The sequence below is a fragment of the Spermophilus citellus genome (assembly GCF_964194105.1).
Source record: "Spermophilus citellus genome assembly, chromosome: 11".
Lineage (NCBI taxonomy): Eukaryota > Metazoa > Chordata > Mammalia > Rodentia > Sciuridae > Spermophilus > Spermophilus citellus.
In genome coordinates this window covers 23,641,550-23,669,264 of record NC_138192.1, presented here as the reverse complement: position 1 = coordinate 23,669,264, position 27,715 = coordinate 23,641,550, and the positions used below count along the sequence as shown (strand labels likewise).

Genomic DNA, 27,715 nt, shown 5'->3' with positions numbered 1-27,715 from the left:
TACTCTGGATATTAGGGCTCTATCTGAAGTGTGAGGAGTAAAAATTTGTTCCCATGATGTAGGCTCCCTATTTACCTCTCTTATTGTTTCTTTTGCTGAGAAAAAACTTTTCAGTTTAAGTAAGTCCCATTTGTTGATTCTTGTTATTAACTCTTGTGCTATGGGTGTCCTATTAAGGAATTTGGAGCCCGACCCCACAATATGTAGATCGGAGCCAACTTTTTCTTCTATCAGATGCAGAGTCTCTGATTTGATATCTAGCTCCTTGATCCACTTTGAGTTAACTTTTGTGCATGGCGAGAGGAGGGGATTCAGTTTCATTTTGTTGCATATGGATTTCCAGTTTTCCCAGCACCATTTGTTGAAGATGCTATCCTTCCTCCATTGCATGCTTTTAGCTCCTTTATCAAATATAAGATAGTTGTAGCTTTGTGGATTAGTCTCTGTGTCCTCTATTGTGTACCATTGGTCCACCCGCCTGTTTTGGTACCAGTACCATGCTGTCTTTGTTACTATTGCTCTGTAATATAGTTTGAAGTCTGGTATCTCTATACCACCTGATTCACGCTTCCTGCTTAGAATTGCTTTTGCTATTCTGGGTCTTTTATTTTTCCATATGAATTTCATGATTGCTTTATCTATTTCTACAAGAAATGTTGTTGGGATTTTGATTGGCATTGCATTAAATCTATAGAGAACTTTTGGTAATATCGCCATTTTGATGATGTCAGTTCTGCCTATCCATGAACAGTTTATATTTTTCCATCTTCTAAGATCTTCTTCTACTTCTATTTTTAGGGTTTTGTAGTTTTCATTGTATAAATCTTTCACCTCTTTTGTTAGGTTGATTCCCAAGTATTTTATTTTTTTTTGAGGATATTGTGAATGGATTGTTTTTCCTCATTTCCATTTCAGAAGTTTTGTCGCTGATATACAGAAATGCCTTTGATTTATGCGTGTTGATTTTATATCCTGCCACTTTGCTGAATTCATTTATTAGTTCTAGTAGTTTTTTTGTAGACCCTTTTGGGTCTTCTAGGTATAGAATCATGTCATCCGCAAATAGTGATAATTTAAGTTCTTCTTTTCCTATTTTTATGCCTTTAATTTCTTTCGTCTGTCTAATTGCTCTGGCCAGTGTTTCGAGAACTATATTGAATAGAAGTGGTGATAGAGGGCATCCCTGTCTTGTTCCAGATTTTAGGGGGAATGCCTTCAATTTTTCTCCATTGAGAATGATGCTAACCTGAGGCTTGGCATAGATAGCTTTTACAATGTTGAGGTAAGTTCCTGTTATCCCTAGTTAGAAAATGAGAACTTATTACTTATTTGGACACCCATTATATAACTTCCCACTCTCTCTCTCTTGCCCCCCACACTTCCCAGCCTGTAGTAATCACTATTATTTATTCCAATTAACTTTTTTTAACATCCACATAAGTCATAGTTTGGTTGTGAGGTGTTTCCCAAAAGCTTCTTTGTTGATGCAGGAATATTCAGAGGTAAAATGATTGGATTATGAGAGATGTCACCTAATCAGTCCATCTGAGTTTGAATGGGCTGACTTAAAATTGTAGTCAAGTGGGGTATGGCTGGAGATGGGTCACTAGGGGCTTGCCCTGAAAGGGTGCATCTTCCCTAAGGCCTCTTACCCTTGCTTCCTCTCTGCTTCAAGGCCACCATGAATGGAGCATGGTGCCATGCCCTTCCACCAAGACCTTCTGCCTCAACTTGGCCCAGAGCAATGGAGTCAGTCCACAATGGCGTGAATCTCTGAAACTATGAACCAAAATAAAATTTTCCTCTTCTAAAATGTTTTTGTCAGGGTTTGTTTTTTTTTTTTTTTGGTTTGTATTTTGTTTTGTTTTGTTTTGTTTTTTTGGTTACCAAAGGCTAACTAACACAACTTATATGATAAAACATGCAAAATTTGGTTTTTAGCATCTGATATTTTACTGAACATAATGTCCAAATTATGGCATTTTCAGGATAGAGCTGAAGAATATCATACTAAGTGAGTAATTCAAACTCACAAAAACAAAGGCTAAATGTTCTCTCAGATAAGTGGATGATGATCCATAATGGAGGGGTGACAAAGGAACTTTGGATTGGGCAGAGGGAGTGGGGGATAGGATGAATGAGGGGCTGAAAAGGACAGTGGAATGAGATGGACTTTATTACTCTATATACATACATGTATGACTATACTACCAGTGTCACTCTGCACCATGTACAGCCAGAGGAATGGGAAGTTGAGCTCCATTTGTGTACAATGTGTCCAAATGCATTCTACTTTCATGTATAACTAATTAGAACAAATTTTAAAAATTAAAAATAAATGATATCATTCTTTTCATGGCTGAGTAAGACTCTATTGTACATATATTGTACATATATATTGTTGTTACTTATTCCTCAGTTGATGGGCATCTATGATGATTCCATATCTTAGCTATTATTTATAGTATAATAACAAACTTGGACTTATGGGAGTCTCTTTTTGATAATGCTGATTTTGTTTTCTTTGGAGATAACACATGAAGGATAGCTGTATCCTTTGGTAGGTCTAACTTAGTTTATAAGTAATAATCTATGCGCTTTTCCATAGTAGTTATACTAATTTACATCTTTACCAAGAGAGTATAAGAGATCCCTTTCTTCCACCAGCTTTTCTTATATATATTTTTTCTTTTTGATTAAAGTCATTCTAATTGTGTAATATGCTATCTCATTGTGGGTTTGATCTACACTTTTCTAGGGGCAAATGAAGCTGACCATTTTTTTGTTGTTGTTGTTAATTTCTTGGTCATTGGAATTTCTTCTTTTGAGAAGTGACTATTCATATCCTAGCCCATTTTTAATTGGATCTTTTGTTATTAAATTTTTTTAAGTTTTTTTTTATATATTCTCAATGTTAATTCCTTATAGATGAATAGTTTGCAGGTAGTTTTCCCATCCTGTAGGTTCACTTTTCACTCTGTTGAGTGTTTTTTTGCTTTGCAGAGTCTTCTTAGCTTGATTGATTACATTGTCTATTTTTTTTTACTTTTATTTACAATGCTTAGCCAAATATAATTTATTGATCCATTACAAGCAACAAATCTCTGGCCTTAATTTAATAATGAAAAGTTATTGGTGACATATATGTGACATATATGATTATATGTGACCAAACAATAACTTCTCCATTTCCTATCCCTATTATCTTGGGAATCTCTTAACTTCAGTTGCTCATCTGCAAAACTGAAATAAAAATACTATTTATTACATAAGGCTATGGGAAGGATTAAATGAAATTTACACACTTGACAACTGCATGATATAATAAATAAAATAGACTCAAAATTTTTTAGCTATCATCAAAAATGATAAAATATCAACAATTTTATCACTAGAATTCCTTTCCCTTTACAATTAGAATAATTATAAGTGTGAATAATTTTGCTACAGACCCTTCAGACTCATCTTCTATGACATAGATCAGTCTGACCAAAGTCATAAAATCAGAAATAATTATTCTGCTGAGAAATAAAGACATACCACTCAAAGTGGGGTTCACACACTAGAAATCATGTGGACCCATGTTATAAATGCAGAATCTTGGACCCCACCTGACCCTGATTTACAGGATTCAAATCTGTTTTTCATCAATATCCTTAAGTGATTGATATGTACCACTGACGTTTAAAAAGCAATAGCCTAATAATGATTCTCTAATTTGGTAGCCACTAGAAACATGCAGCTATTTAAAATTGATTAAAAGTAAATAAAATGTAAAAATCAACTCCTGAGTAGAACTCAGATGGTCTGTCCCATTTCAGTGTTTATTTGCTTTTGGCCCCATGTCTTTCATTCATAAGCCCTCATTTTTCTTGATTCTAAACATCAGTTCTGAAGACAGTATATCACGCAATCATGGAGGGACAAATAAATATAAACTAGATACAAGCTGCTAAGTGACTCTTAAGTTAAAGGAACAGAGGAAGTCATGGTAGAATTCCAGCTACACGCAGATGGATGAGAAGAGCTATTTTTCAGGCGGAATAATGGCGGTCAGGGAAGTAAGTGACAAGGGAAAGAAAATTTATGATATATCTTACATCAGACCACATGGATGGCTTATCTCTCTCTACCTAAGAGCAGTTCTGAAAGCAGCCATCTCTAGGGACAATACCAATATAGAATTTGATCTGGGTCTTTTTTTGCTAAATCCTCAAAAAATGGCTTTTCACTTTCTTGAATGCAATTATCTTATCTCATTTTCTCCACAGAAGAGCTATTTGAGATTACCAAATTGTTCTCCTCTATCCTTCAAAGACACCTGGACCAATTTATTGGGAGGGACCTACAAGTAGTGTTGGCTGACTGGCTGCATTCCAAGACCTCACTGCTGGTGAATCAAATCTGACATTGGAAGCTCCATAGGGCTTGTAGAGAGCTTTGATCAAATTGCTTAAGAAGTTGGCTGTGACACCAAGTAAAGACTTATATTGCACCATTTTCTGAGGTTGGGAACGTTAAGAAACATTTTTGAAAAGTGCAGATGAAATTAAAGTATGACTATAAGTCCATCTTTTCATTATCAGATTAGGGCACTAGCTATCAACATATGCAAAGATTATATAATTGTAAAAGAATCAACCTTTCTTTGACTTACTATTTATTATTTTACAGGCTCAGAATATGTAAAGTTAGATACTAATTGTAAAGACAGGTGAGTTGCATAGAAAAATATCGCCTGCTCTAAATTTGAAAATCACAAAGTTTATGATTTAGATGCTCTTTTTTATATTAACCTGTTTTGTACATAATTTGAAAACTTTAAGTCATTCATTTCCTCACTGATTATATAAAACTGCCTTTCTTCAATGCATTTTGAACCAGCTTTACTATCTTGGAAGTTCTTTCATTAATTAAACCCTTGACATATGTTCACTATGTAGTTATATAAGAAGCATGTGTTTTCTCTTACAGCCATATACTTCAACAATGATCAGTACTGTCTTATAGACCTTCATATCTGATCTAGAGCAAGTCTTCCAAAATCTCTACTGCTTCATCTGAGAAACAAAAATCTAGACATCACCCAAACCATAACAAGGTTAACATTTTTGCTACCAGATAGAATTTACTTAAGAAGATGGAGTCTTGATAAACCTACTACCCAGAAATAAAAATTAAATTTAAAAGAAAAGAAGCCTAATCCAGCTGAAAACTCCTCACTTTAACCTCCATCATCATTTATTGTCATCAATCATCATAAAAAAAATCATTTCTGTGATTCTGATAATTGAGTGAGGCTCCTTCTATCATCTCTTAATCTAGGAGACAGGTACTCTGGTTTCTAATCCCCCAAATTCATCAGTGGTCTGATTTGAGTCATACTCAAACTTCTGTGTGTCATACTTTTGTGTCATACTCAAATTCTTATTTGTCTTACCAGTATACCAACTGAATCATATGGTCAGTTCTAATATTCTTTTAACGGATATTCATCTCTTAAAGAGGGAAAAATGAATAAGAATTAGATTCTAGTCTTTAAAACTTTCAGAGAAAGAAATTGAGGATCATATCCTACCCATTACTAATAATTACCACTATAGATTTTATGCTGACAATTTGACTGTTGCTTCCAATGCTTAAGCCATTTAATATGTTCTTACCTAAAGCATATCCATATGAATGGGTATTTTTCCCTAAAAATTGGCTTTAAATGGAAGCCAGCAGATGGTACAGTACTGTTATGATATCTGCTTAATTTTTTATCCCCTGTATAACCTCTTGGTGCTTTGTGACCTCTCTGAAATACCTTTTCCTTGTTACAGAGTGACTCATTTTGAGGTTTATATAACAATTATGGGCTTGTTATGTTGTACAACTCCAAACCAGCAATTTTCTATCATGATGCTTTTGCCCTGGGTTTGCCTTAACTAAAATTGCCTTTTGTGACCAATAAGCAATGTGAAGCTGACATTTCTGAGCCCAAGCAGCTAATCCTAGATTGTATTTACCTATTTTCAAATATTTGCACCATCTGTGATTCCATATTAGTTTTTTTGGATTCCCTGTTACAGCTCAAGGACTGTAGCTCTGAGAAGGAACGAAGCGGCACTCTGAATACAAAATATATTATAAGCATGAGATGGAATTTAACCATGAGATATGGAAAGGAAGTAACAAATTCAGGAAAGTAAATGCATATTCAGTTTTTCATCTTCAAAATCCAAATGTTGTTGACTTCTTTGCATTTATAAGGAATATAAAAACGGATGTCATACATTTTCTTAACCAACTCCTAATCCATGTTTGCTTTAGAGCCAGGATGACTCCATATAATCTCCATATCAATAAAAACAGGAGCTCAATATTAAAGGCAAGTTTGAGTTCCTGACTTAGTCAAAGCAATGGAAAAAGCTGCTTTAATGCAAGGATTCCCAACTTTGGGAACCTCAACATTTAACATAGTCTGATTTTCCATCACATGGCACATGTCTGGTACAGTGATCCAACACATTTTAATAGTTAAATAATAAGCATACCATTTTTCAGCAACAACCTAAATAATAACCCATCTCATTGCTGACATGCACAACAATACTGCAAGGTAAATATTATTCTACTTACAGATGAAGTAACATATTTAGAAAAAAAAAAACTTGGGTACATTGCTTAAACTAAAAAAAATCAAGGATCTAGGATTTAAGGTTGAGTGAAATGAATTGGTGGTCGGTTTCTTCTAATAGAAAAAAATTATGTGTGATTCAAATCATCATCACATGAATTTATTTATTTAGCATATAAATGTTTCTCAAGTCTGGCCTTGGAATTTGGTATGATTACAGTTCTGTCTGGAATGTGAAGATCGGGGAAGTTCATTCATACTGCAGCAAGGGGAAGCCGAAGAAAGACAGCTTCTGCTTGTGCAGAGAGAGGCACTGTCCTTTCCTTGGGGCAGTGGATCTCCTAGTTTATTTTCAAAATGACTTCATGGCTGTGAGGTGATCTCTGTCACAGCAGAGTGAAGAACATGTATATGCATAGTCAAGATTATGACTTCATATTCTTGTAGTCTTGTGGCAAAGTGTTAAAAGTCCAAGAACAACTAGCCTCGGATTAACATATCACAAAGGAAATATGAAGAAATGTCAAATGAGTTTGGCTTCTGTACTTAAAACTATAAGCGTGTAGGCATATGTATATTTAAACTGATGTCAAATGCTAAGGGAGGCAGATGTGTCACCATGACACCGTCGAAGGTTATATTGGCAGCTGAATCTGGAATCATGCTACATGAGCAATGGTCATATATGAAAATATCCTCTTATGGTTCGGATATGAAGTAGCCCCCAAAATCCACCTTTGAATATGAAGGAATATTGAAGGGTAAAATGATCAAATTGCAAGAACCTTAACCTAATCAGTATATACTAGTTCGAATGAATTAACCAGGTGATAACTGTAGGCAGGAGGGGTGCGTGGATGGAGGATGGGGATCATTTTGGCTGCACTATACAAAAGTTCATCTGCCCCTGCAGCCCTTTCCCATTTGTACCTCTGCTTTTTGGATGCCATGAGGTGAGCAACCTTCCTCTATCACACCCTTCTGCCATGCCATTCTGCCTGACCTCAGGCACAGAGCAATGGAGTCAGTCCACCATGGATTAAACTTTGAAACCATGAGGCAAAATAAACTTTTCCATCCTCTAAGTTTGTTCTCTTTTGATATTTTGGTCACAAATATGAAAAGCTGACTATCACACACCCAGAATGAAGTTGAGCCTCCAACCCTAACCAATGGTGTGACCTTAGACAGGTCACTTTGCTTCTCCATTGTCTGTTTCCAGATCTCAAAACAGAGATGTTAGATTCAGGGGACAGAGTAATTTCTCAAAACGTTGTCATAATTTATAATGTTTTGGCTATTTGAAGGGAGGGATTCAGAAAAGTGAGGCTGGTACTGATATGGAGGTATTCATTCTACAAGTCAGGAAATCAAGTTTTGGAAAGAGAATGGCTTTCAGAGATGTGAAGAAATGGGAGGAACTGAATTTAAACTTGGAGATGGCAGACACAACCAATGCAAAGGAAAATGACAGAACCAGAAGAACCCTTTTGAGACCAACTCTGTGAGCAAAAAGGAAATCTGTAAGCAGTAGGAGAAGAGACCACTCAATGCCACAGTGACAGTAACATTATGTAAGCCTCATTTAGAGCAATGAAAATCAAACTCCATAGATTGTGAAGAAGGATGAAGTACTTCCACTTCAATTCCAGGTTCAAATCACACACACCTATCACCACCAATTTGATTGTCAAGAAGTAGAATACACACAATCCCTACGATCAGAGAAAAGAAATAACCCTTAAATGCTGGATGCGTGAAAACATACTCACTTTATTTCTTAAGTGTTATGTACTTTAGTACCCTAAAAAAGGAAACAAGTGGTATGTGCAATCTTTTTCCTTCAGAATCCCTAGAAGCTAATTGGTAGATTAAAAAAAAAAAATCTTTTCAGAAATTCATAGATCACCAAAATCACAGAAAATTTAAATTATAGAGTAAAATAGTCAAACACATGATCTATTTCTAAATTAGAGAAATTCTTCATGAAATTCAGGTTGGTTTTTTTTTCCCCTCTCAAAAGGGTATATATTTTAGCTCAATTTGATTGAAGGTTGCCTTGGTGCCTAATCTTCAATTGTTTCTAAGGGAGAAGAAGTTATTAGGCAAGTTTTGTGAAGCATTGAATTAAAAGGCTGCTTTATGAAAAAAAAAAAAAAAAGACTTCCAGCACTTGTTTCAAAACATGTAAAATAAAAAGTGGTCATTTCTTGCATTCATTTACTTAAATTAAACCATTCCTGGCAGCACAAAGTGATTAGCAGAGGCATGAGTATCAGGGTTTTAACTCACTCAGTTCCTTACACCCAAAGTAAACTTATGTTCCAGTAACAAGAAAGGCCTACTGCTTCCTGAACAAGCATTATTAATGCAACTTCAAGTAGTCTCTCTGGTCCATTATTTGAAAATAAATCACAAGAGAGCCTGCCATTCAAGTTCCCAATTATATAATTCAGTTTTGTCGCATTGCTGTTTTCAGAGCGGAGACCTTTAGATGAAATAAGAAACTGAATCTTCATTTAGCTCTCAAAAAAAAGGTGGGGATAAAGATCATAAAAATGGCTTTTTCCCTCACTTTTCTTCATTTGCTGTCTTGCAATTTGATACATAGGTTTTTGTCCTAACCCAGGAAAATCGATAAGCAAGATAAATTACAATAATAGTAAAGTCAGACAATACACAGCTTGTCTGGAGAGCATTTCCAAATGTAAAAGTCTGTGTTGATTATACATTCAAATAACTTTCCTTGAATTTCAAGTCAATATATCACCAGTTCCCATATGCAAAGAATTTCTATGTCAATCATTTCTGGGAATCAAACTTCTGGAAAGAGAATTTTAAACCAGGAATACTTCAGAAAAGATTCTAAGGCCTTTGGGGAAACAGGTTGTTTAAAAATAGCAGAAATCGGTCAAGTTACCACAACAGATTTTTATCTAATGTCCTGTGATAATCTAACTGTAAAATACTTCATGTATTTAGATACTAAGTACATATACATCAACTCAATATCATATAATATGTATGTATATTGATTATATACTTATTATACTCATGTATTATGTTGCCTGTACATTTCTTAAAGGTGTACACTCATATTTATTCAGCATTTTCAATAACATAAATGCAAAACTGCCCTTCAAAAAATGAAATGATCTCCTCCAAAGATGTAGAAGAGCAGTAGCATTACCATAAATACCTATCCAATTTCTGCTTTGGGCAGATGCTATACAAACCATTCACACTTCCTGTGCTAACCATTACAACATTCTCACCATTTCAAGAATTTCTGAGGGGCTATAGTTGCATAGTTAACGGTAGGTGAAGGATGCAGCCTGAAATCTGTTTCTCTCTGTTCTCAATCCTACATCAAGTTGACTGCCCCCCAAAACAACTTAAAGCTGAAAATCATTTGGCAATTCCAAAAATGTTGCAAAACATACCATTCTGATTAATGAAACAGGCATATCACCTAAAAGCTGGATAAAATTAACATCTTAAGGTTTTCCAAATATTTTATGATAAAAATAAGATAAAAATTTTATTACATAGAAGTCGTAATAAAGAACTGTGGACAATAATTCCTAAAACAAAACAGTTCCGAATAGAGCATTTTTTTTCAGTTGTTTCCAATGAAACTGAGTTGCCTGCATTTATTGTCACAGTGAGTACTATATTTATTATAATCTACGTATGGGCCTGTCTGAAATTCTGACACTTGGGGATGACTTGACAACAATGAATATACAATAGGAAAGCTTTCTCCTAATTGCCCCATTCTTTCCACTGATCCCCCTTCCCAGCCGCCTCTCTGCCATCTTGGAAATGACAAGCATTCCTTCAGCTAATAGGTGATAAGAGCATCTAGCTGTTATGGGGATAGTAGGTGACCAGTTCAAAAGTCTTAAAGAACAGGTGCTCTCCAGGCAGGAAAATGCACACAGAGATTCATTGTTGGAAAAAAAAATTGTTAATCAGATCAATAAAAACTTTTAAACAACAGTGTGCTGGAAATAATCAGGACTAAGCTATTTGACTTCTCGAGGAGGGGCAGCATAAACTCAGGGAAGAAACATTGATAACAACATGAGGCAGTGCATTTGTGGGGAAGTTTACGTTCCTTGACCCATTTTGGACCCTATGCAGGTCTTCAGATCAAAAAAAGATTTGAACTTTCTGGGTTAAAGCATATCTTAGCATATGTCCCCATTATAATGTTCAATAGCACATGAACTTGATTAGGACATGCATAAAGTCCCTTAGCAAGTATGAAAATATATGGTGGCAATGCTTAGTCCAATTCTCCCACCACCAATGACAATATCGGGTCAGATCCTGGAGTCTTGAGATCTCCATTTCTATACACATTCGTGCTACACTGACCAAAATCTCATCCATCCCTTGACATAGTTCTATAAATCACATCCCTTTTTTCTTCAAGTATTTTATTTCTCAGATCAATTATCTTATTAGGTGAATGCATTGGGATTAAGAGGCAACCTATTTAGAAGCTAGTTCAACTGTTAGTGAGAATCAGCCAAAGTTTACTTTCAGTCTTGTCCTGCACTGAATGGGATGGTGAAGAAGTAAGTTTTGACTAAATGGCTGCTGAGATGGAAAAAAAATGTTTTGAAGTGTGAATATCTCCCAAATTTAGACCCGATGTCCAAATCTATTAATATAATATTTACATGTATGCACAAACTCATGTGTAATCTAACAAATATGCGTACTGAATAATGTGATTATTTGTAACATGTTAAAACAATGTACTAGCTATCTGTGGTTTACTGATCCTCCTTTTTTTTTTTATAAAAAGATTCTTATTCCCAGAGTGTATATTTAAGGTGAAGATTTAGTATAAGGTATTATTGAAAACTTACATGCTAACTCAGTTAGTCCTTATAACAAGCATGCAAAGGACCTCTAGTCACCTCTATTCATGGATGAAATGGAGAAATTGAGTTACCCTGCCCCAAAAAATCACAGTGGGTCCTCATGGAGCTGGAATGTATATGAACTTGGATCCGTGAATTCCAGTGCATAACTCATAGTTAATGTTAAATAAACATTTGTAGTTGATGGTATAAAACACATTCTAGCACTCTATGCACTGTAAATAAATTAAATATGCTTATACCTACTATAACTTCAAATATTCTATAATCATAAATCATCCAAGAAACTGAAATTTTCAAAGAGCTTTACTTTTTTTACCAGACAGGGAGAATTTTAGTTTGAATGTTTCATTTTCAAGGAAATATGCCTCATAATATAAAGCAGCATTAATATTTAATAACACAATTTTCTTTAACTGGTTTTTATATAATTTAATCTTTTTTAAATGTGCAGTTTGTTCAGTCCCTGAAATTAAGAATAGATATATTTATACATATTAGATATTTCCCAACAAGCAATATTTTGTGGTATGTTCTTAACTCAGTAGATAGAATTTTTTCATAAAAATATTTATATTATATACTATATACTATATTACATAGTTAATATCATGTTATCTAAAAAGTATAAAATAAGATATTATTCAACTGAAATTATATTTCTAACAAAATATATAAATCTGCATCCCCATTAGATACTTATATTTTAAATATTGAAAGATTAGAAGAAAAGTTATAAATCTTCTATCAAATAGCTTTTTCAGATGATTTATAAAACTTATTCTCAAGGATCCATGTGAAAAATAATAGCTTATTTGACTAAATTATGACATGTTTACATATTAGCAAGTGAACACAGAAGAATAAACTTTCTGCAATTGTTTTTTCAAGCATACATTTGAAAATTTGAATCTGGTCGGGTTGACCAAAGCTAAAGTAAAAACACTGAATACCAATTTCTACATTGAAACATTTTGATTCATAATATTTAAGAGTCAAAAGTACAAGGGATATTTTCCAGAAGGCGTTTTACCCATTTTATGTTATCACAGTTCTGACCATAGGTTAATTCATGAAGAGTCTGCCACATGCTGAATTGTAAGAGATTGGTTTTCTGCCAAAATGATTAAAAAGAAAGAAAGAAAGAAAGAAAGAAAGAAAGAAAGAAAGAAAGAAAGAAAGAAAGAAAGAGCATAACCAATGCTACCTTTGGAGGCAAACCATTTCTTTAAAAAATATTTAAATATTTTAGAAAATAGGGCTCCTTCCTTTTTGTTTGTTTTTGTTTTTTATTTCTGTGTATGGGGTGTATTGTTTTGTTTTTGTTTTGTTTTTGGAGCTGAGATGACAAGCCAAGTATTTTAGGCAATATTTTCCCCCATTGGATTCAGCAGAAGGCTGCCACCTGGTGGAAATATGAGCAAATTCTAAAGTTGCTCTCCTGACTAAAAAAAAAATGTATTCTATTAACAAACCTTGAGAATCTCATCATCTCCAGAGGCAAGTGACACAAAGACTAAAAAACTTTTCTAAAAACTTCCTAGATGCTTATGAGAATCGATATAATTCATTTTTTATTGTTTAGATCAATAGAGGAGATATTAACTGTAAAATTAATAAAGTACTTGACTAGATTTTCAAAAGCTATCATTTACACTTACAGTTGAAGATTTAAACAAATTCTTTATCCGTTTTCCATTGAAGGTAATAGGCACACACACACACTGATGTACAATTTTCAGATTGTGCAAATAGTCTCTCTTCCTATAATAGGAATATGTTAGTCGGTGATTGTGTAGAAAATACGAGATGAGACTTAAGGGAGCTCTTAAGTCTACTTCCATGACCTCCATCACTTCTGAAGATAAGTTTGGTCAAACTGCTTGATTTCTATAATATTCTCTATTCTTATTTTTATAATGGAAATAGCAACAGGCTGTGTCTCAAAAAGTTGATCTGAGACTTAAAAAGAAAGTTGCATTCAATAAATGTTTTCTTATCCAACCCCAAGAACAGTAGTCTACACATGACAAACGTTCAGGAAGTGATTGTTTTCAAATAATAAATTACAACTAGTCATTTAATATTTTTGGATTCCTCAGTGTAAAGTGAGGTATTGATTGTGTTAAGTGGAAATGACTGCATCTGCCTATGTCAAAGCATTTATTTTTAGATATTTAATAAAAGTACAATATTATAAAAACCATGAAAATAACTGTTGTAACCATTTGTTTAATCAACGAAACTCTAAGAGAAAGATTACTAACATGATCAAATTCTTTCTAATAGTTCAGAATGTTAAGAGAATATTTAGTAGTTCAGAGCATTAAGAGAATATTTAAAAACCCAGGCAGATTTCTGGGTACGGGAGTCTCTGATCATGGTACCCTGTGATAGAGGGAACAGATAAGATGAAACAGGAGGCCAAGCCTCCTGTAGAAGTATAACAGTAAACAAATTATATGACTCATAATCATTTTTGCTTAAAAAAATACTATGGATTTCCATTGTGCTAAATGGTATTTGATGGCCTCCAGGCAAGGTATTTTTTGAGGTTTATAAAAATCTCTATCATGGAAACTGAAAGACTTTTTTGGCAACATTCAAAAGTTTAAATCATTCCAAATCAATACATAGTGAATGATTAGCTGAAGCATGCCCCCTGTTTAACCACTAGGTATAATTTCATAAAGGTACATCTTAAATTAACTTTGTGAATATTCTTTTTAATTATCATAGAAGCTAGCAAAATTAATCATATTTTTGGAGAGGGATTGTATCTAATAATGCATGAAAGTTGTGTGGCAATTGCAGAATTAAACCATAATGACTAATTCTGTTCATAAAATCTTAGTGAGCCTAACAAAAAGTGGTTTAAATATTCACAGCAAACATCTACATTATATGATGATCATTTCACATGTCAATCTTTGGACAAAAGAATATCCTAGACATAACAATTTCCTAGGAATTTTGAAAAAAAGTCTCTCAGGGATACTGCTATGTATATTTCTGTCGGACTTTCTTTCCTTGGCAAAATCTATCTCTTGAATTTTAACAAATTTAAAATGCATACCACTGACATATTGAAATCATGTAGACACTCAGAAAAAAATCATTTTAAAATGCTCAATTAAAACAGGATTTATGCAGATGGCCACTCCCTGAATATTTGAAGTGGCCATAAAAATGTGCATACTAACAAGGAAAATGGATTCAAGCTTGAACCTATCTCATCCTGTGAATTTTAAGTAACAGATTAGTAGTGACAAAAGGATTTCCTGTGCATACACAACGTGTCCACTATTTACATATACATTCACAGCTTCTGTGTGCTCTGCTTTGCCTCTTCCTCCCCACCTCCATCACTGAACTGTTTGCAGCACCTCAAGTAACCAGCTGGTGTCACAGGTTAGTGAGCAAAGATTTCATGTGGGGACTCTCACCTGACTAATCGTTCTTATTGGTAGCATCATTCCAAGAACAGTAGAGAGGCTCAGTGGCTTGTTAATGAAATTTAAGGCTGTCAGCCTGAAAGAGGACCCATGCTCCTCTACTGAAATTATTTTTATGCATCAGCTAACCAGTTTTTATATTGTAATGTGTGCCAGGATGGGGGGGGGGCTGTAAAAGGAAGAAACATTATGATACAATGTTTTAATATTTTCACACTTATCTAAGGATATGGAGCAAAGAGAACTGTTCAAGAACATAAACACTTTGTAAAAACTGAAACATTCAACCACATAAACCGAGAGGGATCTTTAAGGCATTGAATAATCTCCACCACCTGTGTGAAACATATGTGAGGGAAATGAGAAGGGGAGGAAAGGGGAGAAAAGAGACCACAAGCCAGGAGAGATGACCAAGACTGGAATATTAATAACAGCATTCCTGGCAGTGCTTCCTCTGCCTTGCCGCCACTCCTGGGCGATTTGGACAGCTCCCTTAATATGCTCTTCAGTGCTTAGAATACACGAAGAACCCAGCTGCTGCTGAAGTCTAGCTGTTTGCACCCCCTGGCACCCCACTTCTGGTGATGAACTGGGAGTGTCTCTGCCGGGAACGCCTCCAGCAGCCCTTGACAGTGCGCTCCGGGCAAAGAGCCCTGTCTCCGGTACTCCAATGCCTGCCTGGGTCCTCCAGCTCCTCAGTTCTGCGCTGACCTAAGCGCGGCTTTCTCTGTCCAATTCTAATTGATGTTAACGTGACCGCACCTTCAGTGGGCTCATCATAGCCTCCCCTCTCCTAGCCAAAGCATCTCAGCGCTCCCGACCTTCCAACTTTGGGAAAAAGCGTCACTGAACTCCTGAATCACCCCCAATTCAGGAAAAGAGACGAGATGGGGATCCACCATACTCTTATGGTTCAGATCCCTAAAATCGAAACAAAAAGGGGTGGTGGGTGTGGAGGGACGGAAAAGGGACAGAAATAACCCTCAGCCAACACAAGGCACCTCATCTCTGCAGACACAACACGTCTGGACCCAAGAAATCACTAGTCAGTGCCTTCCCGGCTCCCATTAATGATAAATGCCTTTCTGGTCCTCAAGCCCGGTTCTACTCAGCAGACTACAGATGCTGGGTACACCCTCTTCTCCCATCCAGTCTCCCCCACGACCCCAGTTGCTGTCTTTTCAAAAGAATATACAAAGGAAAGAAAAAAAAACTCTGTCGGCCTAAAGGTCATTTGCTACTTGGGTCGCTTTGACCAGTGCGCGTTTGGGCTACAGCAAGACCGGGCTCGAACCCTGCAAGTGGTCTTCTCCCGGAGCGCGGCAGATTCATTCAGCTTGTGTTAATAGAAGCCAAGAATCCTGATTCCAATGGACGGGTCCACCTCTCCCTCCCATGGTGGACCGCCCGCAGAGGATCCCCAGGGCACCCCCAGCCTTTACCTCTCTTCCCCCTTCCCCGCGGCTCTCCACCTTGCGCATCCTCTCGCCGGGCCCCAAAGCGCACTCAGAAGCGCTAACTTCCTGCTGAGTCCATGGATGAGCAGAGGAGAGCCTGGAACTGGGGCGGGGGGAGGGTGGGGAGAGGGAGGCGTGGGAGCCAAGCCGTGGAGGAGAGGAGGGGGGAGCGCAGACTGAAGCCACCCCTCCTGGGAGGGCCTGGTCCCAGCTGCCAACTCTCACCTGGTCCACCGGCTGCGCCTGGCTTGTTCTCGCCCCCGGGGTGGGCTGCTGCTCCTGCTTCATGGCTGTCATCGCCGGCGGCCCGCTTTGGAGCTCACTTCCTTGCGGGCGCTTCAGACTCAGGGACCGTCACTTGGCAGCGATCGCATGTCACAGGCGCCCGTCGCTCTCCGAATTGGCGGAAGGGAAAGCGGCGGCGATGGGGTTGGGGGGAGGGGAGTGATGGGGAGGGGGAGAAGAGCGGCAGCAGGCAGGCTTCCCCTTGCAGGATCCCTCTTTCGGCTACCGCAGACCCTCTAACTCCCCACTCCCCCCGCCCCCCCACCACCGGAAAACGTAGAGACCCGACACTACCAAGTGGCAAGTTAGTGGAGCGGCGAGCGGCTGGCTTCCAGAACCTGACCGCGCTGGAGCGATGTCTCGCAGCGCCGTAGGAGCCCGTCTTGCATTCTACCGCAGTCCGCTTCCCCCTCCCTCAAAGCAGCCCGCCCTCGGGGGGCCCCCAGCGCCTGGCTCAGCGCGCCAGGTGGAGCAGCCCAGCGCTGCGCTCCAGCATCTTCCGAGCAACCGCAACGCGGGAGAAAGCCCTGTGCGGCGCGCGAGCTCCCCACTCGTGCAGCCTAGGCTGCCGGGCTCTGCGGGCTCCCCTAGCCCCTCCGCCCCCCCACCCCGCGGGTTCCTACTAAAACCCGGAAAAGCGGAGTGAGCCCGTGCAAAGCCCTTGGTGGCTCCAGAGCTGCCACTGGGCATGCTCTGGTGCTCCTAGAAGGCAGGGGGCAACTGGAGACAGGGGCTTGGAGCCCCACTGGTAGCGTGCAACACCTGTCAGGATCTAGGAAGGTGGTCCCAGATAAAGACCTGAGCTCCCGCCCCTCCTGATTTGGGGCAGTGGACATTCTTTAGCCTCTCTCCTGGATTTCCCAGATGGCTAGCTTCCTAGTTAATGTCAGTGAAATTCCTAAAGATTGGCTAAAAATGTCCTTAATGATAACCTGATATTTAGAAGAAGAAAAAAAAAATCCTGGAAACATGTAGAAAACCCTTTAGATTTTAAGTTCTTCAGATCAACATAACCTTCTCCCAGAGTATGTTTATTGGACATCTACCATGTGCCAAACATACTTTAAAGGTTGAGGAAAGAGACCAGGGAAAGAGAGTAAGAAGCCAACCCCACCAAAACCCCTGACTGAAGGGAACTAACTTCATAGCATAGCGTCTGGGAGCCTGGAGCAAGAATATAAATCAAAGAGTCAGCATAGCTCTTTGGAAGTGAAATATCTGTGAGTACAATAGACAAAGTTCACTAATGTCATCCTGACCCAGTAGGAAATGGTTCCTCCAAGGCTTTCCCTTGGGTACTAGGAAGGATATGCAGTAGGCAGATGGACCATAAGCAGCCCCTCAGCTACAGGCTTCTGGAGATTGCTCAGTGGAGAAAAGTCAGGAAGGAGTCCAGATGTTGTTGAATTCAACACAAGTGTTGTGATGCAGTCCAAGAGCAAAGAACTGAGAATATGGAGAGTGGTGCAGGATAGCCTGGAGTTAGGTATCCTTATCTAAGGATTGATTCTTTCTGGAGATTGCTCAGTGGAGAAAAGTCAGGAAGGAGTCCAGATGTTGTTGAATTCAACACAAGTGTTGTGATGCAGTCCCAGAGCAAAGAACTGAGAATATGGAGAGTGGTGCAGGATAGCCTGGAGTTAGGTATCCTTATCTAAGGATTGATTCTCTTCTTGTCTAAGTTATTCAGTGTAAGAACTAACCTGACAGCTGACAGGGCTATTGTAGAATGGCAAAGGTGGTGCTACAGCCTTGTCGATTCGTAAAACACGAATTATCATGCTTGTGGTAAACATTAACTGTATCAATAACTCCATCAAAATACACTTTAAAAAAAATAAATACATCAGTGATCACCAGTAGGAAAATCTAATCTCCATAAAGGGGAGAACTTACTTTTCAAAAATATGTACTCCAGGTCATATTGTGACTATTAGATAGAAATAACTTTGCTAGTTGTAAAGATATCAAGCAAAATTTTAAAAAAAGAAAAGAAAAGAATAACAAGGCACTGGTAAAATAGCTATTTGGCAGTTTATCCAGTAAACCTGACTATAAAGATTTCACAAGAAATTTGAGGGACAGGGAGGGGGGAAAGGAAATGTGTTATTAGAAAAATGTTTCCATCTTTACATTTTGTTCTTCATTGGTCATTTTGGCATAGTCATTATTTTTAATTTTGGACAATCTGTTTGACTTAAAGGCATTAGTTTATGATGGTGATTTCAGTCACACAGGACAAGTACATACTAGAGGGAATTATCCTCATTCTATTTAAGATTACTTATTTGATTCAATTCAGTGATTGAACTTTCACCCATTTTCAGTATTCAGTATAAAATTTATTTGGTTACAAATCAAGACATAAGTTGTTAGATGTATTACTTGCAGTGTGTGTGTGTGTGTGTGTGTGTGTGTGTATGTGTGTGTGTGTGTGAGAGAGAGAGAGAGAGAGTGAAAGAGAGACAAAGAGAGAATGTTTTTTAAAGAAGGCTTTTCTGATTCTTCATCTTTTGAGTGAGTTGTTATGTGTTACAAGCTAAGAACACTAATTTTTGGCTCTTGAGACTTAGGTTAAGGGCACTAATTAAAATGTAATCAGATAATAAACTGATTTTTTCCAATTTAAATATTCTGGGTTTTTTTTTATACACTTAAATTACAATGTTAGATTTTTCAACTTTCTTTCCAACTTAATTTCTTATTTAGGAAAAAAATTCCAAAATTTGCAAGAAAAATATAGGAATACTTACACTTCAAGTGAAAATGTTTGTAGTTGTGTTTTATATGGTTGTTGAATATGGTATTATTAAAGAGAAAACAAAAACCACTTTGCAATTAAATGTCTGCAAGATTTTAAAACTACTCACATGTATTCAGCCCTTATTCAGAGAATACAAGAAACACTTATACAAGACTAGGTATTAGAAGATGGATACTGTTCCTCCTTTGGGCATGGAACTAAGGGCCACAGCAAAGTCATTTATCTCTTGTCTCCACTTTCTTACCTGTTAAAATTAAAATGTTTAGACTACATGACCATTAATATCCCTTCTATCTCTAAATTTCTATGATTGTATATTGATTTTATAAGCCAAAAGACTATCCTCTGAATGATAAATTATTTGTATGTGCTTAAAACTTACTGAGAAAGTCAATTTAAGTGCTTAGAAAAATACAAAAAATCAATAGATGAGTTAATTATCTCACAAAGGATCCTTAACATCCACCAAATTTCCCCCATGCTCTCTCATTATACACAAGTTCATAGTAATATTTTTATCTTGTAAATATTTTTAAGATTCAGAAAACTAAAATTAAAAATTAATTTACAAGGTATTTCTAAAAATGAAAAATTCTATTTAAAGACAGTTTTATAGAAGTTTATAGATTTAGAGTATATTTGAGGAGCTAACTCATTGGCAACCTTATATTTCATAAGATAATGGAAAAGGCAGTTTTACTATAGTTCTCATGGAATGGAATCAGATTTTTACAACTGAAAAAAAAAAAGGTTTTAGATTGCCTAGTGAAATTCTCTCTATTTAGGGTTAGAAAGGTCTTGAAACATATGACCATTTTATTCAAACTGTCTTGTAAGGATTCAGCTCCACCACTTCCTTTTGAAAACTGAATTACCACACATTCCAGTTTCCTGTTCCAATGTAGACATAACTTTCAGTGCTGCTTCCTCAATGTATTTCTTTGTGTTTGTGAAGTCGTGAAAACCTCTCACATTCAGTATTGTGGACATCTACAGTGTCTTTCTTTCCTTGATATCTGATGCCTTAAAAGTAAGATGTGAATGCAATACGTCTTGTTTTACCTAGAAATATTAAGGTGAATAATTGAGGATAGATTATGAAATTTAGGTAAAGACTGAACCAATTCAAGATTACCATTAAAATATTTCAGCATCCATGGCAAACCTAAAGTTGTTCCAGACAGATATAGGTCATAGGTGCTGTATTCAATCTTCTGTATTAAATTGTAGACATAGCAACAAAAAAACAAAATTTACTCTCTAACAACAACCATGTAACAAATAAGGTCAGGTTAAACTCTGATATGTCAGAGAAAATAAAAGCCCCTTGAAATTTTGTGAAGCAAGGTAGCCTTTACAGACAAAGTACTTCAATTTTAGATAAATTAGGTGATAAGACAAAGGGGACTCTATATGAGGCCAGTGGCCTGGAATCTCTCACTCACTTTTTCCTTCTCTTCTTTTTTTTTTTTTTTTTTTGTTGTTGTTGTTGTTGTTGTTGTTTGTTTTGTTTTGTTTTGTTTTGTTTTTTGAGGTAAATCTGCAGTGTCATGTAAGGGCCACCTTGGTAGGGATTTCCCTGTCATTAACCAGTCCTACATTGGGAATCTATAATGAGCGCAGCATCAGGAAGACAGGGTTCACAAGCTGCGCCTTCAGAGACCTGGCCTGAAATCTGCCCAATTAGCTCTTTGCAGATGAAGAAACAGCTCTAGTTCACACCTTCTGCTATCATTTGGTTTTGATTTATAAATCAGCTCTTCTCACCTCAATCGGCTTCTCAAATTCCCCAAAGTACACATCCTGTCCTTGGGCAGAAAACCAGTACAGTGAGCAATACAAGCTACCTATCCAAATCTTTATAGTCAGTAAACTCTATCAGATGTTTGTTTTAAAAGTGAAAAAGAAACCAGAAAGAAGGCACTATATGTTTCAGTGATACCTATGCACGCTGTTCACACTGTCCTGAGATTTTTTTGGCATTAACTAAACTTTTTGTCAGTCTCTGTCTACGTCAGGAAGACTTTTCTGTTATAAAAATTCATAGCCCAATTATGATCTCTGGTGGAAGCAGACAGAGTTGCAATATCCTGAGAGCCATTCTTGCTGCTCACTGGAGACTGAGGATGTTGACAAACTGCTAGTTCATACGGGTTCCAGTGTTGTAGAGTTTCCTTGGATGCTATATTTACACACCTCATGTGCTCCTTTCACCTCACAGCCTTCTATGACATATATGAGGGCACTGAGACAATAAAACAACACAGATGGTTTTTTTCCACATATGATTTTTTCTCTCTTTGTACAGCTGAATCAATAACAACAAAATGACTTGAGAATGTGAGAAATTTCCTGGCTAATATTTTTTTTTTACTCACTAGATGTTCAACACAGAACTTGCAATTATTTGTTTTACTTTATAAAACAGTAATCATTTAATAAATTAGTTTTGTTGGTGTAAGGGGGAAAAAAGACCTCTTTATCCCTTACTGTTCATGCAATTTTTTTTTTCTGATCTTCATGTCCTTAGACATAAAATAAAGTTTTCTGAGTCAGCGTCTGTCTCCAAATGACAGAAGGTTTGTTAGATATGAAAAAGTAGTTAGAAACATTGGCATAACATTTGGTGTTTTCAGATAATGAGTCTGTCTTTGATGAATAAAATTCTCTGAACCTGGTATTTCTCGTTTCCATAAACAAGTCTAGTTTTTCTAAGGATTCAAAATCATCTTCTTCCCTTTGCCCTTGGAAAGTGCATAAAGCTGAGCATTCTCAAACATTCAGAGTTTATGGGTTACTTGCCTTCTTTCCTTATGTGATTCCCAGAACAGTGCAAAGCACATTTCCCATTTAAGAAAATTATTTATGCATTGATAGAGAAAATTCTATCGTGAAATCTTCACCAAGAGGGGAAGAAGGATTTCCATCTTTTGTAACACTTTCACCAGGCTCAGATTTATTTTTAAAGAATTAGTACCAAATTCAGAATGCCCCATGAAGTTTCCTCTTAGAAACAAGAGACCATCTCAGAATGGAATGCAAGGGCCCTAGAGAACTCACTAACATTAAAAGGTCCCTAGCACTTCTCCCCACCAACAGACTTTCTGCAACTGGGAAACATTCTACAGTCTCCAAAGGAAACTTGAGTCCAAGTCCTTGGGTTCTCTGATTGATCTTTTTTTTTTTTTTTAAAGAGAGAGAGAGAGAGAATTTTTTAATATTTATGTTTTAGTTTTCGGTGGACACAACATCTTTATTTTATTTTTATGTGGTGCTGAGGATCCAACCCAGCACCCCGGGCATGCCAAGCGAGCACGCTACTGCTTGAGCCACATCCCCAGCCCCTCTGATTGATCCTTTTACCACACAGAGTCATCTATTTAGATTTTACAAATGGAAATTTCAGGACATCATGAGACACAACCTGCACTGGAAGCAGGTACATTAAGATACATCTCTCATTACTACTGATTACTGTTTGGTTCCATTTACCTGTGAGTCTATATGGGTTACAGGCTAGTGACACAGACTCCTTTTATATCGGTCCATCTACCTATCTCTATGTATATGGGAGAATAGGGAAATGTTTTAAGTCATTCAATTCTATCTTGCAAATCTGAATATTTACGAATGTCATGTGTCTTTATTCAAATTAGATAAAGAAGAAAGAGACAAGGTAGAAACAGAGGAAAGAATGAGAGCAGGAAATGCCAAGAGAACTCATTCTGAAGATGTTAGGGATGTTAGTGTGTCTTAAGTCTCATATTTTTTATTGACATCATTGTAATATCATAAAATACTATAAATCCTGTGGGTTAGGTACCAAACATTGTTCCTGCCGTAGGTTATATACTATGTATTTGTATAATTTTAGAATGCACATTCCAAATTTTTACTTCCTCATTTCCCAATAGGTGACTTATACTTCAAAAATCTTGATTAATTTTTCAGTCTACTTTTCTCATACATTTTATCATTTATTATACTTAACAATTAGTATTAGTGGAAGAGGTGAACAGAATCTAACAAATATAATTAGATTCATAAAATTAATGATTAGAAAAAACACTGTTCTTTTGCATCCTTTACACACATTTTAAGTATGCTTGTTTATCTGATTTATTCATTTTTGGAACACATGCCAAAAACGCCCCCCAAAAAAGAGGGTAAGAAGAATTTTCGTATGTTTGGTAGAATATACAATACAGAAAAAAATAATCTTATAGAAAGAAAGCAAACATTGAACCTTTCACTTAAGGGGAAGAGAGGAGGGGAAGAGAGGCAAGCATTCCTATACAGTTTAAGTCTGACACTCAAAATAAGAACTTCAAAAACAGTAAAATTAGGCTTGGCATACTTTCTTTAAAATGTAGTGTTATTTTGGGAAGATAGGCTGCAGTGATGCCAGCATGGGTTTAGGCTAGATAGAGAATGAGACATCAACTACAAAAACATAAATTTTACAATTTGAGATAACAAGATACCTTTACAAATCTCTAAATACCCAAAGCTACACATGCTTTACATCTATGTAGGAAGAAACAGAATGATGCAGCAAGCCAAATGACATACCTAACAATTCTAAAATATTCCAGAGCTCCAAGGAGTCAATGAGGATTCACAAGAAAGTACAGTGGCCTGATTTATGAGAATCCAGTGGTTGTAGGAGAGGTTTTTGCCTTTTGACAGTGAGCAAAAGGGGCACCAGTGGGAGTCAGTGTTCCCTTGGTGTCTTGCATAAGGATGCTTTTCGCTCTTTCCCCACCTCCACACCAAGAGGAACTCATTCATTCTTTTACTATTATAAAATTTTTGTGCAATGTAAGCACACTTATTCATTTAAATGTTTTTATGACTATTTTCACACTATGATTACGATGTCAGTGCTCATATAACCTGCGTAGTATAAAATATGTACTGCCTCAAACCTGATGTCTGCCAAATCCCACCAATGGCAAAAATGTCTGCCATAAAGTGCATGCTCATAAGTTTTTCAGAACTTAAACATACAAACTTAAATTAAATAAAGGGCATTAGAAAACCATATAATACACGAAAGAACAACATTTATCAGAATTAGAAACATAGGTATAGCTCAAGAAAGAATTAGAAATAAAAGAAACATTAGATTAGAAAGAAAAATAATCTAGAAGGAACATAAGAAAAAATAAACATAAAATTTATGCAAGGGGATCAAAATAGAAAGGAAAAAAATCTAAATCACCAAAACCAAAAGGAGGAAAATAAAAAGGGGTTACAAGAAAATGTGACAGGAATTATAAAAGACAAAGAAGGTCCAACATAAAGGATTTTAGAGTTCCTGAGTAAAGGATCAAAGCAAGGTGAAAAAACAAATACCAAAGCTATAAATCAATAAAGCAATCCCAAAAAATGAAAAAAAAATTATTTAAAAAATAGTGTAGTAGAGGATATTAATACACCACACTCAACAAGAAATAAAAATAAATGATCTTGAAGAGAAAAAAAAATATTTGATCATGTAAGGTTAAACGAACTCTTGATTTATAAACCAAGATATATTAACTTATCATTAGACTTTTGTACACAAGCATTTATTTAGAGGGAATAATGAAGTGACATATTTAAAATATTCTTAGAAAATGTAGGCTACGAAATTGTATACAGTAAAACTAAACTTCATGTGCAAAGGTCATAAATGGATGGTTATCAATATAATCATTTAAGAAATGTTATTCTAATGTTCCCTTTTAAAATAATCTAGTAAAGAGAGCTTTAGAAAACTAAATGACTGAAGTATCACTGTTAGAATAAAAATATAAAAAATGATAAATATATATAATTTTGAATGTTTTAGTAGTCATCTAAAAAGAATTTAAAGAATTAGGATATTTTATTTAACCAATATTTGAAGATATTATTTGAATATATTTATATGAATATTTTACATGAGATATTTTATAATATTTAGTAATTTTACAAAATCCAGTGCATATTCTTACTTGAAACACATACCAATTTATCTTAACCATATTTCTTTCTCTCCTCCTCCTCCTCCTCTTCCTCCTCCTCCTCCTCCTCCTTCTTCTTCTTTTTGTTGTTGTTTTGTAATGGAGGTTAAACTCAGGGTTGAATTCACTCAACCACTGAGCCACATCCCCACCCATTTTGGTATTTTATTTAGAGACAAAGTCTCACTGAGTTGCTTAGCAGCTTACTGTTGTTGAAGCTGGCTTTGAATTCTCCTGCCTCAGCCTCCCAGCCACTGGCATGTGCTTTATGACCAGCTAGATTAGCCATAATTCAATTGCCCAGTACTACACATGACTAATAGTTACTATGAACAGCAAAGGAGTAGAGAGAAATGAGCATAAAGATTACAGTGTGTTAAATATTAGACAGGAATGAGTGCATAATAACTATGTGATCTAACAATGTAGATTTAGATGACAACCCCCCTCAAATGGAGAAGAATGAGAATGGTATATGTAAAATAAAACCTATATTTTCTTTTTTATTATTATTAATTTATTTATTTTAATTAGGTATATATGACAGTAGAATGCATATTGATTCATTGTATACAATTGTAGCACAACTTTTCATTTTCCTGTAGAATTGCACCATATGTGCAGTCATACTCATCTCATTCCACCATCTATTCTGCCTAATGCTCCCTTCCCACCCTTTTTTCCCTTTTGCCCAATCAATGTTCCTTCATTTTTCCAATGCCCCCATCCTCCTGATTATGGATCAGCATCCACTTATCAGAGAGAACATTTGACCTTTGGTTTTGGGGATTGGCTTATTTCCCTTAGCATGATATTCTCCAATTCCACCCATTTACCTGCAAGTGCCATAATTTTATTCTCGTTTAAGGCTCAGTAATATTCTACTGTGTATATATACCACAGTTTCTTTATCCATTTGGATATTGAAGGGCATCTAGTTTCCTTCCACAGTTTAGCTATTGTGAATTGAGCTGCTATAAACACTGATGTGGCTATGTCACTATAGTATGCTGCTTTTAAGTCCTTTGGGTATAGACCAAGTAGGATAGCTAGGTCAAATTGTGGTTACATTCCAAGTTTTTTAAGGAATCTCCATACTGCTTTCCAGAGGGGTTGCACCAATTTACAGTCCCACCAGCAATGTATGAATGTGTTGTTTGTACTCTGATAACTGCCATTCTGACTGGGGTAAAATGAAATCTTAGAGTAGTTTTGGTTTGCATTTCCCTAATTACTATAGATGTTGAACATTTTTTTTATTTTTTGGTCAAATGTATATCTTCTTCTGAAAAGTGTCTATTTAGCTCCTTAGCTCATTTATTGATTAAAAAATCCATATTTTCAATACTAATGGTAGGTGATGGTAATATTGGTATAGGTATACTTTGCCTATTTTAATGTGTAATATTAGAAAAAGTAAATGACTGACTATGGGAGGTTCAAATTCCCTAATTGCCAATGTTTTAAGAACCAAGATTGTCAGTATGAAAAAAAGGAAGGTACAAATAAAATAGGTTCATTCAAAATTTGTCCTTAAAATGTATTGAATTGGAGATATCATTATCAACTCACACCAAACATACACTACCACTAGCAATGGGGCTGCTTCCCACAGTCTGTGCTAGTTGAATGATAGAGTATTGCAACAGGGCAATAAAGCAGTCACCTTCATAGGATTTGTAGGACTGCCCCCTTGAACAACTTTGGCTTGAGGACTCCCAAGTTATTTCTTAGAACTGAACTACAACTTCAGACATTTCATATGGACCTCTCTTCTTTCTGCCCTTCTCAGTGACTGAGCCTGCATCGTAACCCAAGAGCTCTCCCTTATTCAACCCTGCCTTTTCTTGTTTTTTCACAGTCAGTTCATTCAATAACTCTCTTGTGCATCTACTTTTATCTGCTTTTCAGTGCAATTTGGACTAAGATAGTCTAGAAATGATGACTGATCTAGTTGAAATTAGTTGTCAAATAAAATACAGAGTATCCAACTAAATTTGAGTTTCATATATACATATGTAATTTATACACACACACACACACACCAAGGAAAAAAGTATTTGTAGTTTATCTGATATTCCAATTAAATGGGGTGTCCTGGATTTCTATTTGAAAAATTTGAAATCCTAATAATAATGACATTCATTTGCATATCCATATTGAAGGGATAAAAGAAACCAGGGCTTCTTACAGAAACAGCTGGATCCATATCTAAGATAATAACTATGAGACAACGCTGGAACA

General features: G+C 36.3%; 1 protein-coding gene across 1 annotated transcript in view; it reads right to left on the bottom strand.

Annotated features, from left to right (window-relative positions):
- DPP10 (dipeptidyl peptidase like 10) overlaps nt 1-16,729 on the bottom strand; it is a gene marked incomplete at both ends in the record, with an annotated part of 611,721 nt that extends 594,992 nt beyond the window's left edge. Inside the window, one exon of the mRNA XM_081260615.1 lies at nt 16,658-16,729. Coding sequence (XP_081116741.1) covers nt 16,658-16,729 — 72 coding nt within the window. The remainder of the gene's footprint in view (nt 1-16,657) is intronic.
- Nucleotides 16,730-27,715: the final 10,986 nt, after the last annotated feature.